Source organism: Lathyrus oleraceus, chromosome 4 (genome assembly GCF_024323335.1).
Source record: "Lathyrus oleraceus cultivar Zhongwan6 chromosome 4, CAAS_Psat_ZW6_1.0, whole genome shotgun sequence".
In the NCBI taxonomy this organism is placed as follows: domain Eukaryota; kingdom Viridiplantae; phylum Streptophyta; class Magnoliopsida; order Fabales; family Fabaceae; genus Lathyrus; species Lathyrus oleraceus.
Genome location: NC_066582.1, coordinates 107,058,139 through 107,075,086, shown reverse-complemented (window position 1 = coordinate 107,075,086; position 16,948 = coordinate 107,058,139). Strand labels below are relative to the sequence as shown.

Sequence of the window (16,948 nt, the reverse complement as noted above, 5' to 3'; positions counted from 1 at the left end):
ATTTCTTGTATTCTTTTATTCCTATTTTTTTAACTTTCTAACATTATTTCTATTTTCCTTTTAAGGTTCTACATTTGCTGAATTTCTATTTTCATATGTCCATTACCTCTTTTTCTCTTTTATTGTTCATGTTTTTTTCCTTTTCTTCAACATTGGTTATGTTACTTATATGTTAACACATTTATAATTATTTCTACTATTTCTTCTCTATAAAATTAAGTACAACTTATTGCTATTGACTTTTTATAACACACTCATTTACATATGATAGTTTTGCATAACTATCAATCAAATTTTTTAAAGAAACTATTTTTCTAACACCATTTCATGAAAAGGGTATATGCGAAGCTTGCATCTGTAATCAACCTCTTGGGCAGGTTAGTAATTACTTGTGCAGTGGGACTAAATAGCCCAAAGACAAAAACAAACCCACTCTTATCATCTTAGAATCTTCTCATCCATTCCTATAAATATGTTGGCGCCTATATATAAATCTTAAAGTACACATCATTTCTAGTTCTAGTACGAGTTTTTCTAAATTCTGATAACTTCAATTCAAAAAATGGGTCCACCTCCTCTCAGTGATGATCGTTCGGAAATTGTATTCTTCGACGTAGAAACCACCGTTCCGACCCGACCCGGTCAGGGTTTTGCAATTTTAGAATTCGGAGCAATTCTGGTATGTCCAAGGAAACTGACGGAGCTTCGAAACTACTCCACTCTGGTCAGACCCGCTGATCTTTCACTCATCACTCCGTTATCGGAGCGCTGTAACGGAATCAACGCTGAAGCTGTTTCGTCCGCTCCTACGTTCGCCGACATCGCTCACGCCGTTTATGATCTTCTTCACGGTTCGTTTAAGTTTCATCTATGTTTACGTGTCTCTATTTATGCTCAAAACGTTAGGGTTTGTGGTGAATTTTGTGCAGGGAGGATTTGGGCGGGTCACAATATTTTAAGATTTGACTGTGTTAGGGTTAAAGATGCATTTGCTGCGATTAATCAAACACCGCCTGAACCAAAAGGCACGATTGATTCTTTGCTTTTGTTGACTCAGAAGTTTGGAAGAAGAGCTGGTAACATGAAGGTATCATAATCATTCTATTTGCACTTTTTTTTTTCTTATATAGTGTTTATGCATTAGCTGAATTTATAACTGAAGACGAAATTCTTAAAACAGGTATGAGAATCATTTTTTAAAATACTTACATGCATGTGAATGTGCTGGAAACCTTGATAATGTGAACAATTGTGACCAATGAGCCTGCAAGTGTGATTACTCCACGGTTGCAGAGACTTCTACAATTTAGAGCAATGCTTACATGTAAAATATAAGTCAAAAGTTCTTCGAATGCCGCCTTAAAATGCAAACTAAAGCATTGATGTTGTGGGAGTTGATTTAGTTCATTTAGGTTATGACAGCATTTGTAAATTGTAAATTACAATTTGAAAGTTTATTCACTGCAGATGGCTACTCTTGCTACCTATTTTGGTCTTGGGCAGCAGACACACAGGTAATTGAGCCAAAAAAGGCTTATATCACATGCCTTATAGTCATTTGATGATATATTCAATTTTTTTTTCTTCTTATATTTTCCTTTGAATCTTCAGGAGCTTAGATGATGTTCGGATGAATCTAGAAGTTCTCAAATACTGTGCAACAGTTCTATTCTTGGTAATTTGTAATTCTAAATGTCTTTATTAAGTCTTTGCAAACAACTTCTTAGTCATTAATTCTGCAACAATTCATGTTAGTTGATAGATTTTTTGCTTTCTCAAATCATAAGTAAAATGTAAAACCGGACTATTTGTTAACATGATGTCACTTCATCAACATTCTTATTAAATTTACATAAAAAAACTTGTGGTTACGTTGAGTCTCTAAACCTGATGTGCGTTAATTGTAATGCACTTGTGTTTTTCTGTTTTTTTTGTGTTGATAAAATTCAGAAACAGCATTGTTTGTTCTGTAATATTTGTACCCTGTTAATCCAAAACATTCGTCCCTGATGTATTTTCTGACAGTTATAGTAAATAATAATCTCTTTGTCCTTACAGGAGTCAAGTCTCCCAGATATATTCACTGAAAATAGTTGGGTTTCACCAAATGCAGTTACAAGAAGTCGCAGTAATGGGAAATCGCGGTCAGAAGGGGGTTTGTTAAATATGAATAAGGATTCTGTGTCAGTATCATCTCCTGAAACTGCAGATAAATATCATCCAATCCTTTCTCTTGCAACAAGCAGCACAAACGTGGATGTCCCAAATGTTGGAGATTCTTTTAACTTTCGTGATCTTCAGGATGAAGTTAATAGGGAATCCGTTAGGGCAGATGTTGCGATGAATGAAACATCCATACCATCACCTGATTCTGCAACCTCATTATCTGTGCTTCAGACTAGCAGCAGCTCTATTGTTGTTTTGGAGCCCGAAAAAATATCTATTCCTTCTATTGATGCGTCTCTTGTTCCATCTTACCATGGCAGTCGAAGGATAGAATTACTTCATGAAGGTTTCCCATTTCAGCTTCTTTGTTCTGGTTTGAAAGTGCGGTTTGGAATAAGCACAAAGTTTGTTGATAGTGCTGGCCGGCCACGGCTAAGCTTTGTGGTTGATCCATCACCAAGTTTATGCAATGTTCTTGAAGCATGCGACAATGTTGCACGTAAGTTATCCGCAGAATCTGGTGGCGGCTCTGATTGGAGGCCAGTTGTTATCAGGAAAGAGGGCTTCTACAACTATCCTACCATCAGATTGCAGTAAGTTCTTGACCTACACACTCACATATATTTATTTGATTACTATTTCTGATATTTGTGACATATACATTACAGTATACCTACAGCAGTATGCGGAGAGATTGCCATTTATGCAACAGAAATATACCAAAAAGAATCATCTGGATCTGTACAAAGACTTCTCTTCAGCAAGTTCGACGCCGAAGAGCTTGGTGCCATGTTCAAGCCTGGGACATTTGTTGATGCGGTCTTCTCCTTAGATCTGTATGACTATCATCAGAATGCAGGGATTAAATTAGTTGCCAAAAAATTGATCATTCATTGCAAGTAGAAGGAAGAATATATTTAAGCGAAGCTTAGAATGGTACATTACTCATGCCATCAGGATTGTTGGATTTACCATTGTTTATGTTCAAAGTTGATTAAATTTCATTCTAGTAGTTTAATTTATGTTCACATTTATAAATTTTCTGGTTATGGATGTTCTTGGTTAAGAATACAAGGATAAACTTCCTTCTTGTGACAAAGGAGTAAATAATATATAAAGATTATTAATTTCAAATTTCACTGACTGGTTACTAAATTGAAAATCTATTTATATATATTAAATCCAATTCTTCAAATTATGTTGCGACACCTAACACTAACTTCTTCAAAAATAATTCACATCATCTCATTAGCTTATGTGTACAGTTTCTACTAAACCATCAATCAAAACAAATATCTTAGGAATTGTGGTTGTTCTCCCATTAGATTTTCTTCTTTCTATAGTTGAATTTTCTTTTTTCTACATAAATTTTGGAATTCTCCAATTACAATTCAATTTTTTACTTCCTACCATTAAGATTGTAGCATTTGGTATGCGTGAAGCTGTTCTTGCCAGATATTTAGGATTATTGTTCTTTCAAAATTCAGTTGTTTTAGATATCTTCGATTATGGTATAATTTCCCCTTTCCATAAACTCCAATAGTTGATTATGTTTTAGATATCTCCGGTTATGGTATAATTTCCCCTTTCCATAAACTCCAATAGTTGATTATAATTTTCAATTGACTATCCATCTGTAATTAATTTTTATTTTTATTACTAAACAATAAAATCACATCAAATTTACATTTGGGTGAATGTAATAATAAAATTTTATAATGATTCAAAGTTTTTTATAACTCATAATTCATACGGCTTAAAACTAAAACAGATCGATATGATTTTATAATGATTAAATTTTATCATTATTAATAATTAATTGGATTATAATTATATATTATAGACATAATATATAGACATACATAAAAACAAATATTATTATAAAAAATATTCTTAATCAATTTTATTAAAATTTATCCATCACCATTTAACATATACTATAGTTATATCAACATTGCTACCCCTTAATTAAAATATTAAAATAAAATTTCTTGGAATCATAAAAAAATAACTTAGCCTATAAAAAAAAATTATTTGTAATACTAAATAAAAAAATCAAATCTTGATAAAATATTTATAATAACATATATTTAATTTTTTTCAAAATTAAGTTTAATAATAAAAATAATAATTATTTAAATTTTATAATCTTGCTAAAAATTGAAAATTAACCGAACATTATAAAATGTTACAAAAATAAAATACTTTTCTTTTATAAATACTTTAATAAAAACGTATATTAATATTACAAAATATTTATACCGTTTTTTTACAAATATAAGACATAAAATAATGACAATAAATAAATTAAACTATTATTTAAATGATGAAAGATAACTGTCACATCTAATATTCATTTATTATTATTATCACAATTGCATTTATTTATCCGTTTAAAAACTATAAACATAGAAAAGTCATACGAACACATCAGTTAAATTTTAAATACCACATCATAATAAAGTTTATTTGTCACTGATAATAGAAGAAGTACAATTATTTTAAGAGAAAACTTCATAAATCAATGTAAAAAGTTATTCAAAACTTTAATGTCATAAAATTTAATGACATTATTAAAAAAACTATAAAATATTTAGAATAAATTATTTTTAAAGTTGTTCTCAATGAATATAATAAATAATATTTAATTTTTTTATTATTAATATTATTACTGAAAATTGATAAACTAATTGAATTCTATTACATTATACTTTTGAGTATCCATTTGTAATTAATTTTAATTTTTATTACTAAACAATAAAATCACATCAAAATTTACACATTAAATTTACACATTTAGGTAAATATAATAACAAAATTTTATAATGATTCAAAGATAACTCATTATTCATACAGTTTAAAACGGATCGATATGATTTTATAATGATTAAATTTTATCATTATTAATAATTAATTGGATTATAATTATATATTATAGACATAATATATAGACATAAATAAAAACAAATATTATTATAAAAAATATCTTAATCAATTTTATAAAAATTTATCCATCACCTTTTAACATATATTATAGTTATATGAATATTGCTACCCCTTAATTAAAATATTAAAATAAAATTCATTTGAATCATTAAAATATATTTATTATATAAAAAAATATTTATTTGTAATACTAATAAAAAAATTTAATCTTTATAAAATAGTTATAATAAACTATATTTAAATATGTTCAAAATTAAATTTAATAATAAATATTTAAATTTTATAATCTTGCTAAAAACAACATAATTTTATAATCCCTTTTCAGTATATTCTTGGTTGAACTTTAAAATATTCACTTTTTTGTATCCAATGTTAGGCATATCCAACATAGCTTCAAAAACAATGTAAAACCGTAAATCAAACATGAAGCCCAACATTTCAATGTATTTTGCTGGTTTAACTACCATGTACCAAGTAACTGCAAATTTCAATAAACCAAATACACATAAACCTACCCCTATATAAATACACTCCACAGCTAGTCATATGGTGAAAAACTGATGGAACAAATTTTATATATAAAACTTTGATACCATCCATATTGAACAAATTGTGCTCTAGCTCAAGCTAATTTAGAATGTTGAGGAAAACTCTAGCAGCTAGGTTGGGTTATTCAATTACAGCAGAAGATTCTACATCTAAGACTAGACAGTATTTACAACTATCAATCAATAAAAAATACCAAATAGCACATTAAAAGCTTATCTTCCCTTGTAAGAAAACATTTACTAATTTACACAGAAACATGTTGCTCTTTAGATTATAAAGTTTACCAAATATAAAACTTCAAAACAAATAAGAAACTTGTTGATAATAATTATGAAATATATCTGCAATTGAAAAGTCAGTTGGGTACAAGGTAAAATTCTTACTACTTGTGTGAAAGGAAAAATCGAATACCCTTTCGTTTAAAGGAAATAAGGTTTTCTCTATGAATTAGTATCTTACAAATTCCCTTTGATTTAATATCAAGTTCCTGAATTGTTTGGGTAGTTAAATTGAACAAAATCAGTGGGCCGTCGTCTTCTTTTCTGAACACGATATCACCGTTCCTTCCCGTTCCGATGGGATACACAGGAAAAGGGATGGATTCTACAATAAACATTTTAGTCCATGATTCTTTAACACTAAGTTGACCCAAAACTAAAATATGAAATGTAGTTGTCTCTGGTAAATTTAAGATCAAAGCGATAGACCCATTCAATAGCACCAAGGAAATTTGACCCAATTCTCAAACCTATCTCCAGCAACAGCAACAGAATACAATTTAAATGCTTCATGTAGATAGGAAACTTCCGAATGATTAAACTTCCCATATAGAAGAAGAGATGCATGATGATAATAAGGATCTTCCTTTGTTAAAAAAACTTTGCGGTACATAGTCATAAAATTAGGATTATCAAACAAGAGGGACCATGATTTACAAACACATTCAAATCGCTTCAAAGATTTAATACACAATTTTGATAGAATGGAAAACGCAATATCATCACATATGTGTAATTCTTTTCTTAACTTACCGCCAACCACACCACTGAGGTGTTTATTCATGTTCCAATCCATTCTCCACTCCAAACCCTAATCTCAACAAAGAAGGAACACTTTTATAAGGCTAGCAAAATAAGTCTATTGTCATTTTAAATTAATAATTAATTACATTTTTAAATAACTTTAAACATATGGGAATTAATCCCAAATATAGTAGGTATTTTTTTTATTTTTAAATTTAATAATATTTGACCGTAAGATATTGTTTTCAAAAAGGTAGAGAATAAAATATTTAAAATAAAAATTGACATCTTCATAAATCATATTCATATGTAACCCAAGATGTATACTCCAGATTCAAGTTAATTAGGGTTTAAAGTTTATTATTTATTTTTTTCCGCTTCATAAAAAATATTTTATTTGTACAATTTTTTTTATGTTTCAAAATAAATGTATGTGAGATATTGGATTGAATTTTAGTATGGTCGAAGGGTAGTTTGTTGGTTCGACAATTCGACAGGACCTTAGCATACTATCGAAGTTTGTTTACATATTGCAGTCGAGGTATGTTATGATTGTTAGCATGTCAAATTGTACTTGTTTGTTATGCTCAATTGTTTAAGTTAACTTGTTCTCTAAATTAGTTTGTGTAACGGATCTGGGTGTAAAAGTCCATTAGTTTAGTATGTTAGTTTTCTTATAAATAGCATATTAGTCTCTCATCATTGCATAACGCAAATTCTAATTAGGATGAGAGAGGTTATTTGCTATTCTGTAACACTTGTAATCTTGTTTCAAAGAGAAAGTAAAGAATATCGGTTTATAACCTGTAACATCCCGAAATTTTATCTGAGATATTAGTAATATTTAGATTATTTAAAATTTTACGGATATATATATATATATATTTTCTTTGAATATTTATAAAATAACTAGAGAAAATGAACTTAATTAAAATTAAAAATTCGTTCGAATATTCCTAGCGGAAATATCATGTCTGCATTTCTAAACGAGTTTAAAAGTCTCGATATTTGTTGAAATAAAAATAATGTATCGTCACATTTTATTTATTACATAAAGTACTAATATTTTGAAAATCCATGTTTGCCCCTGTGCACGCTTCAAGAAACATATTCAATAATTCCTTTTTTTTCTTCCGTACCTAAAATCATAATTGTAAATGGTCAATTTCCTTATCCATATTAACTCATATTCACCATAAGCAAATATCACAAAATAATAACAAAACTTCACCAATTCAAAATATAATTATTAGTCTTTTCATCTAAAAGATTTTTTTTATATCATATGAAATGCAATATGACCCTGGTGACTACATGACACACACACAAATGATCCGGATAAATAAAGTCCATTCCAATGGGAAACTGCCACACAGGCTCCTGCCGCAAAGGCCAAAAAGCGTCAAACTTGCCACAAAGGCCGAAGGCGTCAATCTTGCCACAAAGGCCGAAAGCGTCAATCTTTCCACAAAGGCTACTGCCACAAAGGTCGAAAGCGTCAACTTGCCACAAAGGCTTAACACAATGACACCTTTATACATCCTATATGATGCATGTCTCAATAATATAAGAAGTCATTCTCCAAAAAGACAGATGACCAGAGACTACCAAAAACTAGTCCTTATCATTATCTATTTTTATTTTCCTTTGATCTTTATAAACCAGTCATCAATAGAGAGATATAATCTTCACAAGTTTTACGACAATATAATTATATTCATAATATCTATACATTTTATGATAGTATAGTTATATTTATAATATCTATAAATTTTGTGATAACATTATTATATAGGTATCTGTCATACCCCAATTTCGTCTGGATAAAAAAAATCTTTCACTAGCATTCCAACCAGAAGTTATAAGGCATAAACTCTATCTTAGGGGTCCCCCGCCTGATCAAAATATCCATAACCCCTGATCATGTTCCATGCCTTCATAAAGGCCCATAACTCTAAATTTCATCCTTCATGACATTGTGACTTAGTCTTATAATCAGGCCAAATTGCATCCAATCCTATGATGGTGTCCTTTGATTTGAGCCTAAGTACGTGTTGAGATAGTTCATTTGGGTCCTTCGAAGTACATAACTCATACTTTTCCTAGTTTCATTTGGTCAGGCCCACTCCATACCACTATCAAAACTATTGGTTCTTGACCCACAAATATCCAGTTAGGTCCTAATTCACTATGCCACCAAAATTTTTGCTTCCAGATTCTTCAAGTTGCGTTTGTGTTCTTTCGAGGTATGTCGGTGACTCATCCAAACATCGATATGCTTCAAGTCTTATTGTTTCCCAATTAAGTGATGTATTCAATTTACCTAGTCTATCGATGTGATCGTTCGCCATTCAGTTTGTACCGCTCATCATTTAATTCATATTAAGTCTATATTATTTTAAATTTCTAGTTCATGCGAGATTCACAAGGAGGAAAACCCATTAATTGAGTCAATATTAAGGCCATACATAGAAACTCCATATATAACATATTTCATTCAAAAGACCAACATTGTTTATTTACATGTGTTTGTACAGGAGAAGGATACAAAACATTAGCTTTGACCAAGGTCGACTTACATGTTACAAACCAAGAGACACATTTCCTTTTGTTATTTATCCATAATCCATCTCTACGAAAGCTCTGTACTCTTAAAGATGGATTTGAATTTAGATTGGGGGATGGAAACTCATCTTTCTGGTTTTCAAATTGGTTTGGGGTCGGGAAATTAGTAAAGCATGTTCTTTACGTGGATATCCATGACTTGGAAATGCAAGTGAATGATGTTTACTTGGACGAGAATTAGAACTTCAATTCATTATATACTAATATTCCTCTGGTTTTTTGTGACCGTCTGAAAGCACTTCCCATTTGTTTGAATTCTCTAGTGCCTGATCGATAAACTTGAAAAGGAAATTAAATTATATCTATACTGCTCGAGATGGTTATAACTGAATCAACAGACATGAATTTGTTCAAAATACAACAAATAATAACTCTTGGAAGTGGGTGTGGCATATTCTTGTTCCTAAGAAGGTGAAATTCTTCCTTTGGACGACTTTATATAAGTCCCTTACTACGAGATCGATGTTGCATCATCGTGGTATGCTCTAGAGGAATCTTTGTCCTTGATGCAATCAGAATGTTGAGACGACTCTACATTATCTGAGAGACCGTGAATTTACTACTCGTTTTTGGAAATCTATTGATTTTTTGGACCCCATATTCTTATAAGGGGATAATTATATGATTGGGTTAGACATGATATTGATGGTGACTCTATCTTTTTGAATGCTTACTGGTGGTTGTGGTGTGCTAGGAATAAACCATGTCTTGCGAATGAAGTGGTGTTTTCCTATAATTTGAAACTCATTACAGTGAGATATGTTAATCCGTTAGCTATATTTTTTCTCAAGCATAATTTGTCTCATCCAACGAGAACGAATACGTGGAATGCATACAAAGGTAGTAATATGATTCTCGAATGTTAATGGCACTAGTCTCGATAGTCAAAGCATCTTGGATTTTGGTGGATTGATTTGAAATACTGATGATGCTTGAGTTCACGATTTTGCAGGTAATAGTGGTTATTTCAACATCCTTCACTACTACAAATAATGTAAGTTGTTGTTTTTGAGTTGTTGATGTTATTGTATTGCTGTATATTGTTATACTACCCAAAGTTATGAAAATCTATATGTTATAGTTTAGTTGGTTATTGAGTTTGAGTTTTAGATTGATATTGACATTACGTTTATGTTCTTTGTAATTTCTTTTGCAACTCTCATCTTGTTCCGTTGAGTTGAGTTTATTATATCTAATATCGATTGTTTGTTTCACTAATCCCTCTTTTAAACATATAACCTAGTAAACTGATTTTGAAAATAATCATATGCAAAATTATTTTGTATTTGAAACTTATCTTACAATGATTAATGATTTTCTAGCATTCTGCAACTCATCATTCATCTCATGTTGCTTTATTGTTAAAATCCCTCCAATACTTCTAGTTTTCGCTCAACTTTCTTTCATATTTGTTCATTTTTCAAAGCATAGAATTTTAAGCTTTCAAGAATGAATTAGTAGAAAAAGAAGTGTTGAATAAAGAACTTAAAATATTGGAGAAATTTTAACCATAAAACAACGTGAGATGAATGATGAGTTGCGGGGTGCTTCAAAATCACTAACCAATGTATATTGTTCTTTAAATATAACACAATTGTTCATATAATTATTTTTCTAACTAATTTTGAGAAGTTATATGTTAAGTATATGATTTAGTGAAATAAACAATCCACATTAGATTTAATAAAATCAAAATTGTTTTATCCCACAATTTTATTAGATAACCGAGGTGAAAATGTGGTATATCCGTTGCTGAAATTACAAAACCGAGGAGATATGTGTTTTTGCCATTTCAGAATTCTAAAAGGGTCTCCATGAGAATAAAACCCATGACCTTTTAACATATCATTCAGATATTTTAAAATCGAGAGGTAAAATATGCACTTTTCATGACGCCCTTCGTTACCTCGCATCTGTGGCCGAAGTTAAATGCATTTCACGCCCGACGTTAAATGTGTTTTTTCTAATAGTGCTTCATGTTGAGCTGATGACGATATATCATGGATTATGTATGACTTGAGAATATGACATCAAAGACCTGATCTATTATTTTGACTCCAACTTTACTATCAAGCTTATCTCAACGTCGGTTAATATTTGATGTCATTGTGTTACAATTGTTCACAAAATTAAAGAGCTTATCTCTAGGATATGACGAGTTCAACTATATCATACTCAAATATTCATACTCTTAGAGAAATTAATACTTTTGATGACTATTTAGCAAAAACACGGAAATAATAATGATGCAATGTAGTAAAAAAAACTATTTATTTACATTAATATATTAATATAAATAAGTATTAATCATTTACTCTCATTTAAGCTCGTATTTTTAAAAAGACCAATTTAATAACTTTTATTTTTCACAAGCTTATAACTTTATTTTAATTTAATTATAGTTTATTTTGATAAACTAATTTAAGTAATTTTTTTCTAATTTATTCTTACTCACCTATCCATTAATTATAAATATTTTCAATTACTTTGAAGAGTAATAAACCAATTTGATGAATAAATGATGTGAATAGCCTAGATTTGACATAAACTATAAAAATCCACTGAGCTGAACTCAATGACACTGATTTCTAATTCCGACATCCAAATTCCTCATAGATATTTTAAAATATTTTGGTTAAAGAGACCCACGGCTCCGTTCCATAGAATATAAAAGTTAATATTTATCTTTATTTTTTTTTATTTTAATTAAAATCTAATTTTATGTATTATTTTGTATATTATTGTATCATTTAAATTGTATAATCTTAAAAATTTATTAAAAATAATTCTTGTCCAACTCTAATAATTAATATTTTATACATTTTAATTAGAATAATTAATTAATATTAAATTTGAGTTAAAATAAATATTACATTTAAATTAAAATTAATTTACAAACAAATAAATATAAACATGTGGTAATATCTGAATTATTTATAAAAAATTACAATTAAAATAAAAATAAATTAGATCAACTAAATATCCTTTAAATACATAATAATTTGACCGTATAAAAAATAATTTAATTGATTCATTTTATTTTTTAATTTTTAATTATTCAAGATAATAGAAATACTCTTATTATCAACCTTAATAAAAATGCTCATTTTTTCAAAGTTACTAAAAGAAAAAATAAGTGTTATCCTTTACTGATAAAATTTGAAGAGTAAGAAATCAATTGGAGTGATTATATATATATATATATATATATATATATATATATATATATATATATATATATATATATATATAATATATATATATATATATATATATATATATATATATATATATATATATATATAATATATATATATATATCTATATATATATATATATATATATATATAATATATATATATATATATATAATGTGAGTAGTCTAATTTAATATAAACGATAAATATCATTTCAACGGAACGGGACGACATTGAATGTTTTCTAATTCTGACAATCCATATCCCTCGTAGATATTTTGGAGTATTTTGGTTAAAGAGACTAGTGGCTTCCTTCCATAGAATAAAAAAAGGTAATATTTATATATATATATTTTTATTTTAATTAAATTATAATTTTATGTATTATTTTGTATATTTTTGTATCATTTAAAGTGTATAATCTTAAAAATTTATTAAAACTAATTCCTGTCCAACTCTAATAATTAATATTTTATAGATTTTAATTAAATAATTAAATTTGAGTTTAAATTAATATTACATTTAAATTAAAATTAATTTATAAACAAATAAATATAAATATGCGCGTCATATCTGAATTATTTATAAACAATTATTATTAGAGTAAAAATAAATTAGATCAACTAAAGTTCCTTTAAATACATAATCATTTGACTATATATAAAAAAAAAATTTATTATTCACGATAATAGAAATACTCTTATTATCGACCTTAATAAAAATGCTCACATTTTCTAAATTACTAAAAGAAAAAATAATTGCTATCCTTTATGGATAAAATTTGAAGAATAAGAAATCAGTTAGAGGAAGGGATATATGATGTGAGTAGTCTAATTTAAACCTAAAGGATAAAGATTATTTCAACTGAATTGGTGGACACTAAATATTTTCTAATTCCGACAATCCATATCCCTCATAGATATTTTAGAATATTTTGGTTAAAGAGACCCGCAGCTCAATTCTATAGAATAATAAAACTTAATATTTATATTTATTTATTTTATTTTAATTAAAATCTAATTTTATGTATTATTATTATATATTTTTGTATCATTTAAATTGTATAATCTTACAAAATTATTAAAAATAATTCTTGTCTAACTTTAATAATTAATTATCAAGGAAGCAAGTGGAACTCATCTTGAAGGAGATGAAGATGATAACTCGTGTTCAAGAACGAGAGAGAGAGAGAGAGAGTTTGTTACACGTATTCAAGGAGAGAAAAGGAATTAAAATGAATTGAATACTGTTTCATTAAATTGAATAATAGTTACATCAGTATTTATATACAAGTATGGTATATGCTAAGTGTCATACGGTGAACTGACTTTTTGTGTTTTTAATCGCAATGTCGCGGTTAGCAAGAGTCGCCACCGACTTTTCTTTTATCCAATAAGGAAAGGTGGAAAAGAACAGGAAAGACCTTAATTTAGATTCTTAGGTTCGGGAGGTACATTATACAAAGGGAAGGTGTTAGCACCCTTTGTATCCATGGTTATCCATGGGCTCTTAATTGCTCAATCATTTATGTTTTTCTAGTTTGAAAAAGTGTTTGAGAAATGTATAGGAAATGTTTTGAAAAGGAGAATTTAACCTTGTAATGATTCTTGTATGAATGTATACAAAGTGGTTATCTCATTTAGTTTTGAAAATAGTTTAGAAAAATAGTTTGGAAGTGTGAGGTGTGAAAAGTATTTTAGGTTATGAATGAGCCATTAAGGGTTATACCTGTCTGAGGTCTTTCCGGGCATTTCCTATCCTTATGAGGGTAAAACTGTCCTTACTATTGAGAAGTAAGTAGTTTTATCCTTTGGATGTAAAAGGATCATCGTAGGGTCATCGACTGGTCATTGAAGGCAACAGTTGTAGGGATACCTTAGCATTCGGAGGGACGATCATCATTTAACCGTAGGCTACACCGAAGGGTCATCGAGGGACAAAATCGTATTTTCGAAGGCAACATCCGAGGGACCATGATTTATTTTATGATGATTTAACCGAAGGGTCTTTGCTAAGTGTATCCCTACATTCGCGGGACATGACCATATTACGTAATCGGGGGTAAAAGAGAGGTCCGATATCATTTATTTAAAGTCCATATTTTAACAATTAATTGGGTAATTATGATGAATCTCCACATTAAAATCAACACATTAAAATTAATACATTAAAAATTAATACATTAAAATTAATTAGGCAATCAATATGAATCTTCACATTAAAGCGAAGTAATTTAGAATCCATCTCCACGAAGGTCTCCCACACGTAAAGTGGAGTACCTAGTCGGCCGCTTCATTGGGGATATGGAAGCTCTTACACCATTCAACGCACGGGTTAGAGCATTAAGATAAAATATGATTTGACAATTGCACCATAAAATAGACATAACAGTAATGAGTTCAGGCCAGGTGATACAAAAATCGCAATTAGATAAACACAAGATAGAACAGCAAAGGGACAAGGCAGCCACTGTCCCATTCGCCTCTGCTTCGCCTAGCGAAGGCTCAGCGAAGGCTCGCTGCAGGCTCGCTTAGCGATGAGCTAGCGAGCGGCCACGGGTTTGGAGTTTGACAGCAGCATGACTTCCGAAAACCTGCACTCTTATGGCATTCGATCACAGGCATAGCATAGACAATTATACAGGATGTTCATACTTAGATTCACATACGAAATCGAATTACATATCAATACTTTAATCGGAATGCATCATGTATGTAAAGAATATCAATTGGAAACGTAAAACAGCGATGATACGCAAACCTGTGTGCAATTGCGATATTGAAAGGGACTGGTTACTTGGAAGCCGGATTGAGTTGGGCGGCGGTAGCTTCGGAGCGGAGAAGCGGCCTTCAGGGTTTCTGCACTCGGAACTTTCTAAAGTAGCCTCCAGGGTTTCTGTGCCAGGGTTTTCGTCCCTCTTCCTCCGTTTTTCGTCCTCCCTTCATTACTGAAGTGCTGGTATTTATAATGCTCTTTTTCATGACCTAATGGGCTCAGAATGAAGCCCGAAATTTTTTGTTGTCTGTCAGCTTCGCTAGGCGAGCTGGTAGCGAACGTTTGCTTCGCTAGGCGAGCGTGTAGCGAACAGGCCAGTTTGGGCCATTTTCTGGATTGGGCCATTCGTGAGTTGGGCCTTCGTTCCTTTGAGATCAGTGTCATAAAAATGAGTCGGAGTGCCCTGAAAAATGTCTTGAAATATTAATGGGCAAATTTTGGGGTATGACAGCTGCCCCTGTTCAATATTCTTGAACCGAGAGAGTAGAATGGTATGTGCACCATTCGTGGTCTGGAGGTGGAAGATTATTGAACACTAAAATGCCCAAAAATTTGCGCTTGTCAATCAGGAGCTAGTCTTGATGGAGATGGGCTTAAAGATGCCATCCAGGGAATTTGATGATGAGAACTTCAGGGTGCGTCGTTCATTAGACGATATCTGAAGACGTGGGTGTCATACCGGGTCGTACGTTAGACCGTATAGTGAGTCCTCCATTATGCTGTCGACTTCGCCGGGGAGTCAGAGTGTGTTATACGCTGCTGGGGATAAAGAATCAGAATGGATCACACGCTAGACCGTATCTGAATACCAGAGTGAGTTGTTCATTAGGCGGATGACCTTGCTGGGGAGGAAAGATCAGAATGGATCGTACACTAGATCTTATCCAAGTTGCGGAATGAGCCGTTCGTTAGGCTGTGCTTGGGGATGAGAGGTCAGAATGGATCGTACGCTAGATCGCATACTAGGTAGCACCTGAGGACTTGAAGGTCTAATTGGGTCGTACATTAGACTGTATGTGAGCAGAATCAGCCGTCCGTTAGGCTGGATCTGATGATGAAAGGGGGTAGTCGTATGCTAGACTACACTTCAGAAATATACCGTACACTAGGTAGCATCTGAGCAGATGAAGGTCTAACTTGGTCGTACATTAAACCGTATCTGAGTGTAACACCTCAAATTTGCACCCTACCTGTTGTACATACATTTTCATATTAGGTCATAACATAACATAGGCCACTGCATAACATTGCATTGTCCATTTGCCCAAGTGCAAGCCCACTGACCATTTGGGTCAAACTGATCAGGAGAATCAGTCAGTCAAGCAAGTGAGTGCCATTTTCATTGGGACAAGGCCATAGGGTGGATTTATCAAGCTCATATGGTCCAAGGATCATTTTGAAGTGGTTTGGCCAAAGGTTGGATGCTCAGAAGTCACCAGTCATTGTTCAGTCAACCAGAAACCCTAAAAAGTCAACTGTGGTCAACTGTGCCCGATTTTATGGATTTGAAGGTGGGAAATGGTTTGAAAGGCCTCATTCATGTCCATACAAGTCTCATTTGACATATCAAAGGCCAAGGTTGAAGGAATTGAAGTCCGACCGAAAGTTTCCAAAAATGGCAGGTGACCTGTAATTTCAGCTGCCCAAAATGGAAAGTTTTTCTCTCAA

General features: G+C 30.9%; 1 protein-coding gene across 1 annotated transcript; it reads left to right on the top strand.

The window, feature by feature from the left end:
* The first annotated feature begins 382 nt into the window (after nt 1-382).
* LOC127073777 (protein NEN1) lies at nt 383-3,300 on the top strand. Its single transcript, XM_051014999.1, has 6 exons — nt 383-851; nt 930-1,087; nt 1,468-1,514; nt 1,612-1,675; nt 2,059-2,759; nt 2,835-3,300. The coding sequence occupies exons 1-6, from the start codon at nt 563-565 to the stop codon at nt 3,067-3,069; spliced, it is 1,494 nt and encodes a 497-aa protein (XP_050870956.1). The 5' UTR covers nt 383-562; the 3' UTR covers nt 3,070-3,300.
* Nucleotides 3,301-16,948: the final 13,648 nt, after the last annotated feature.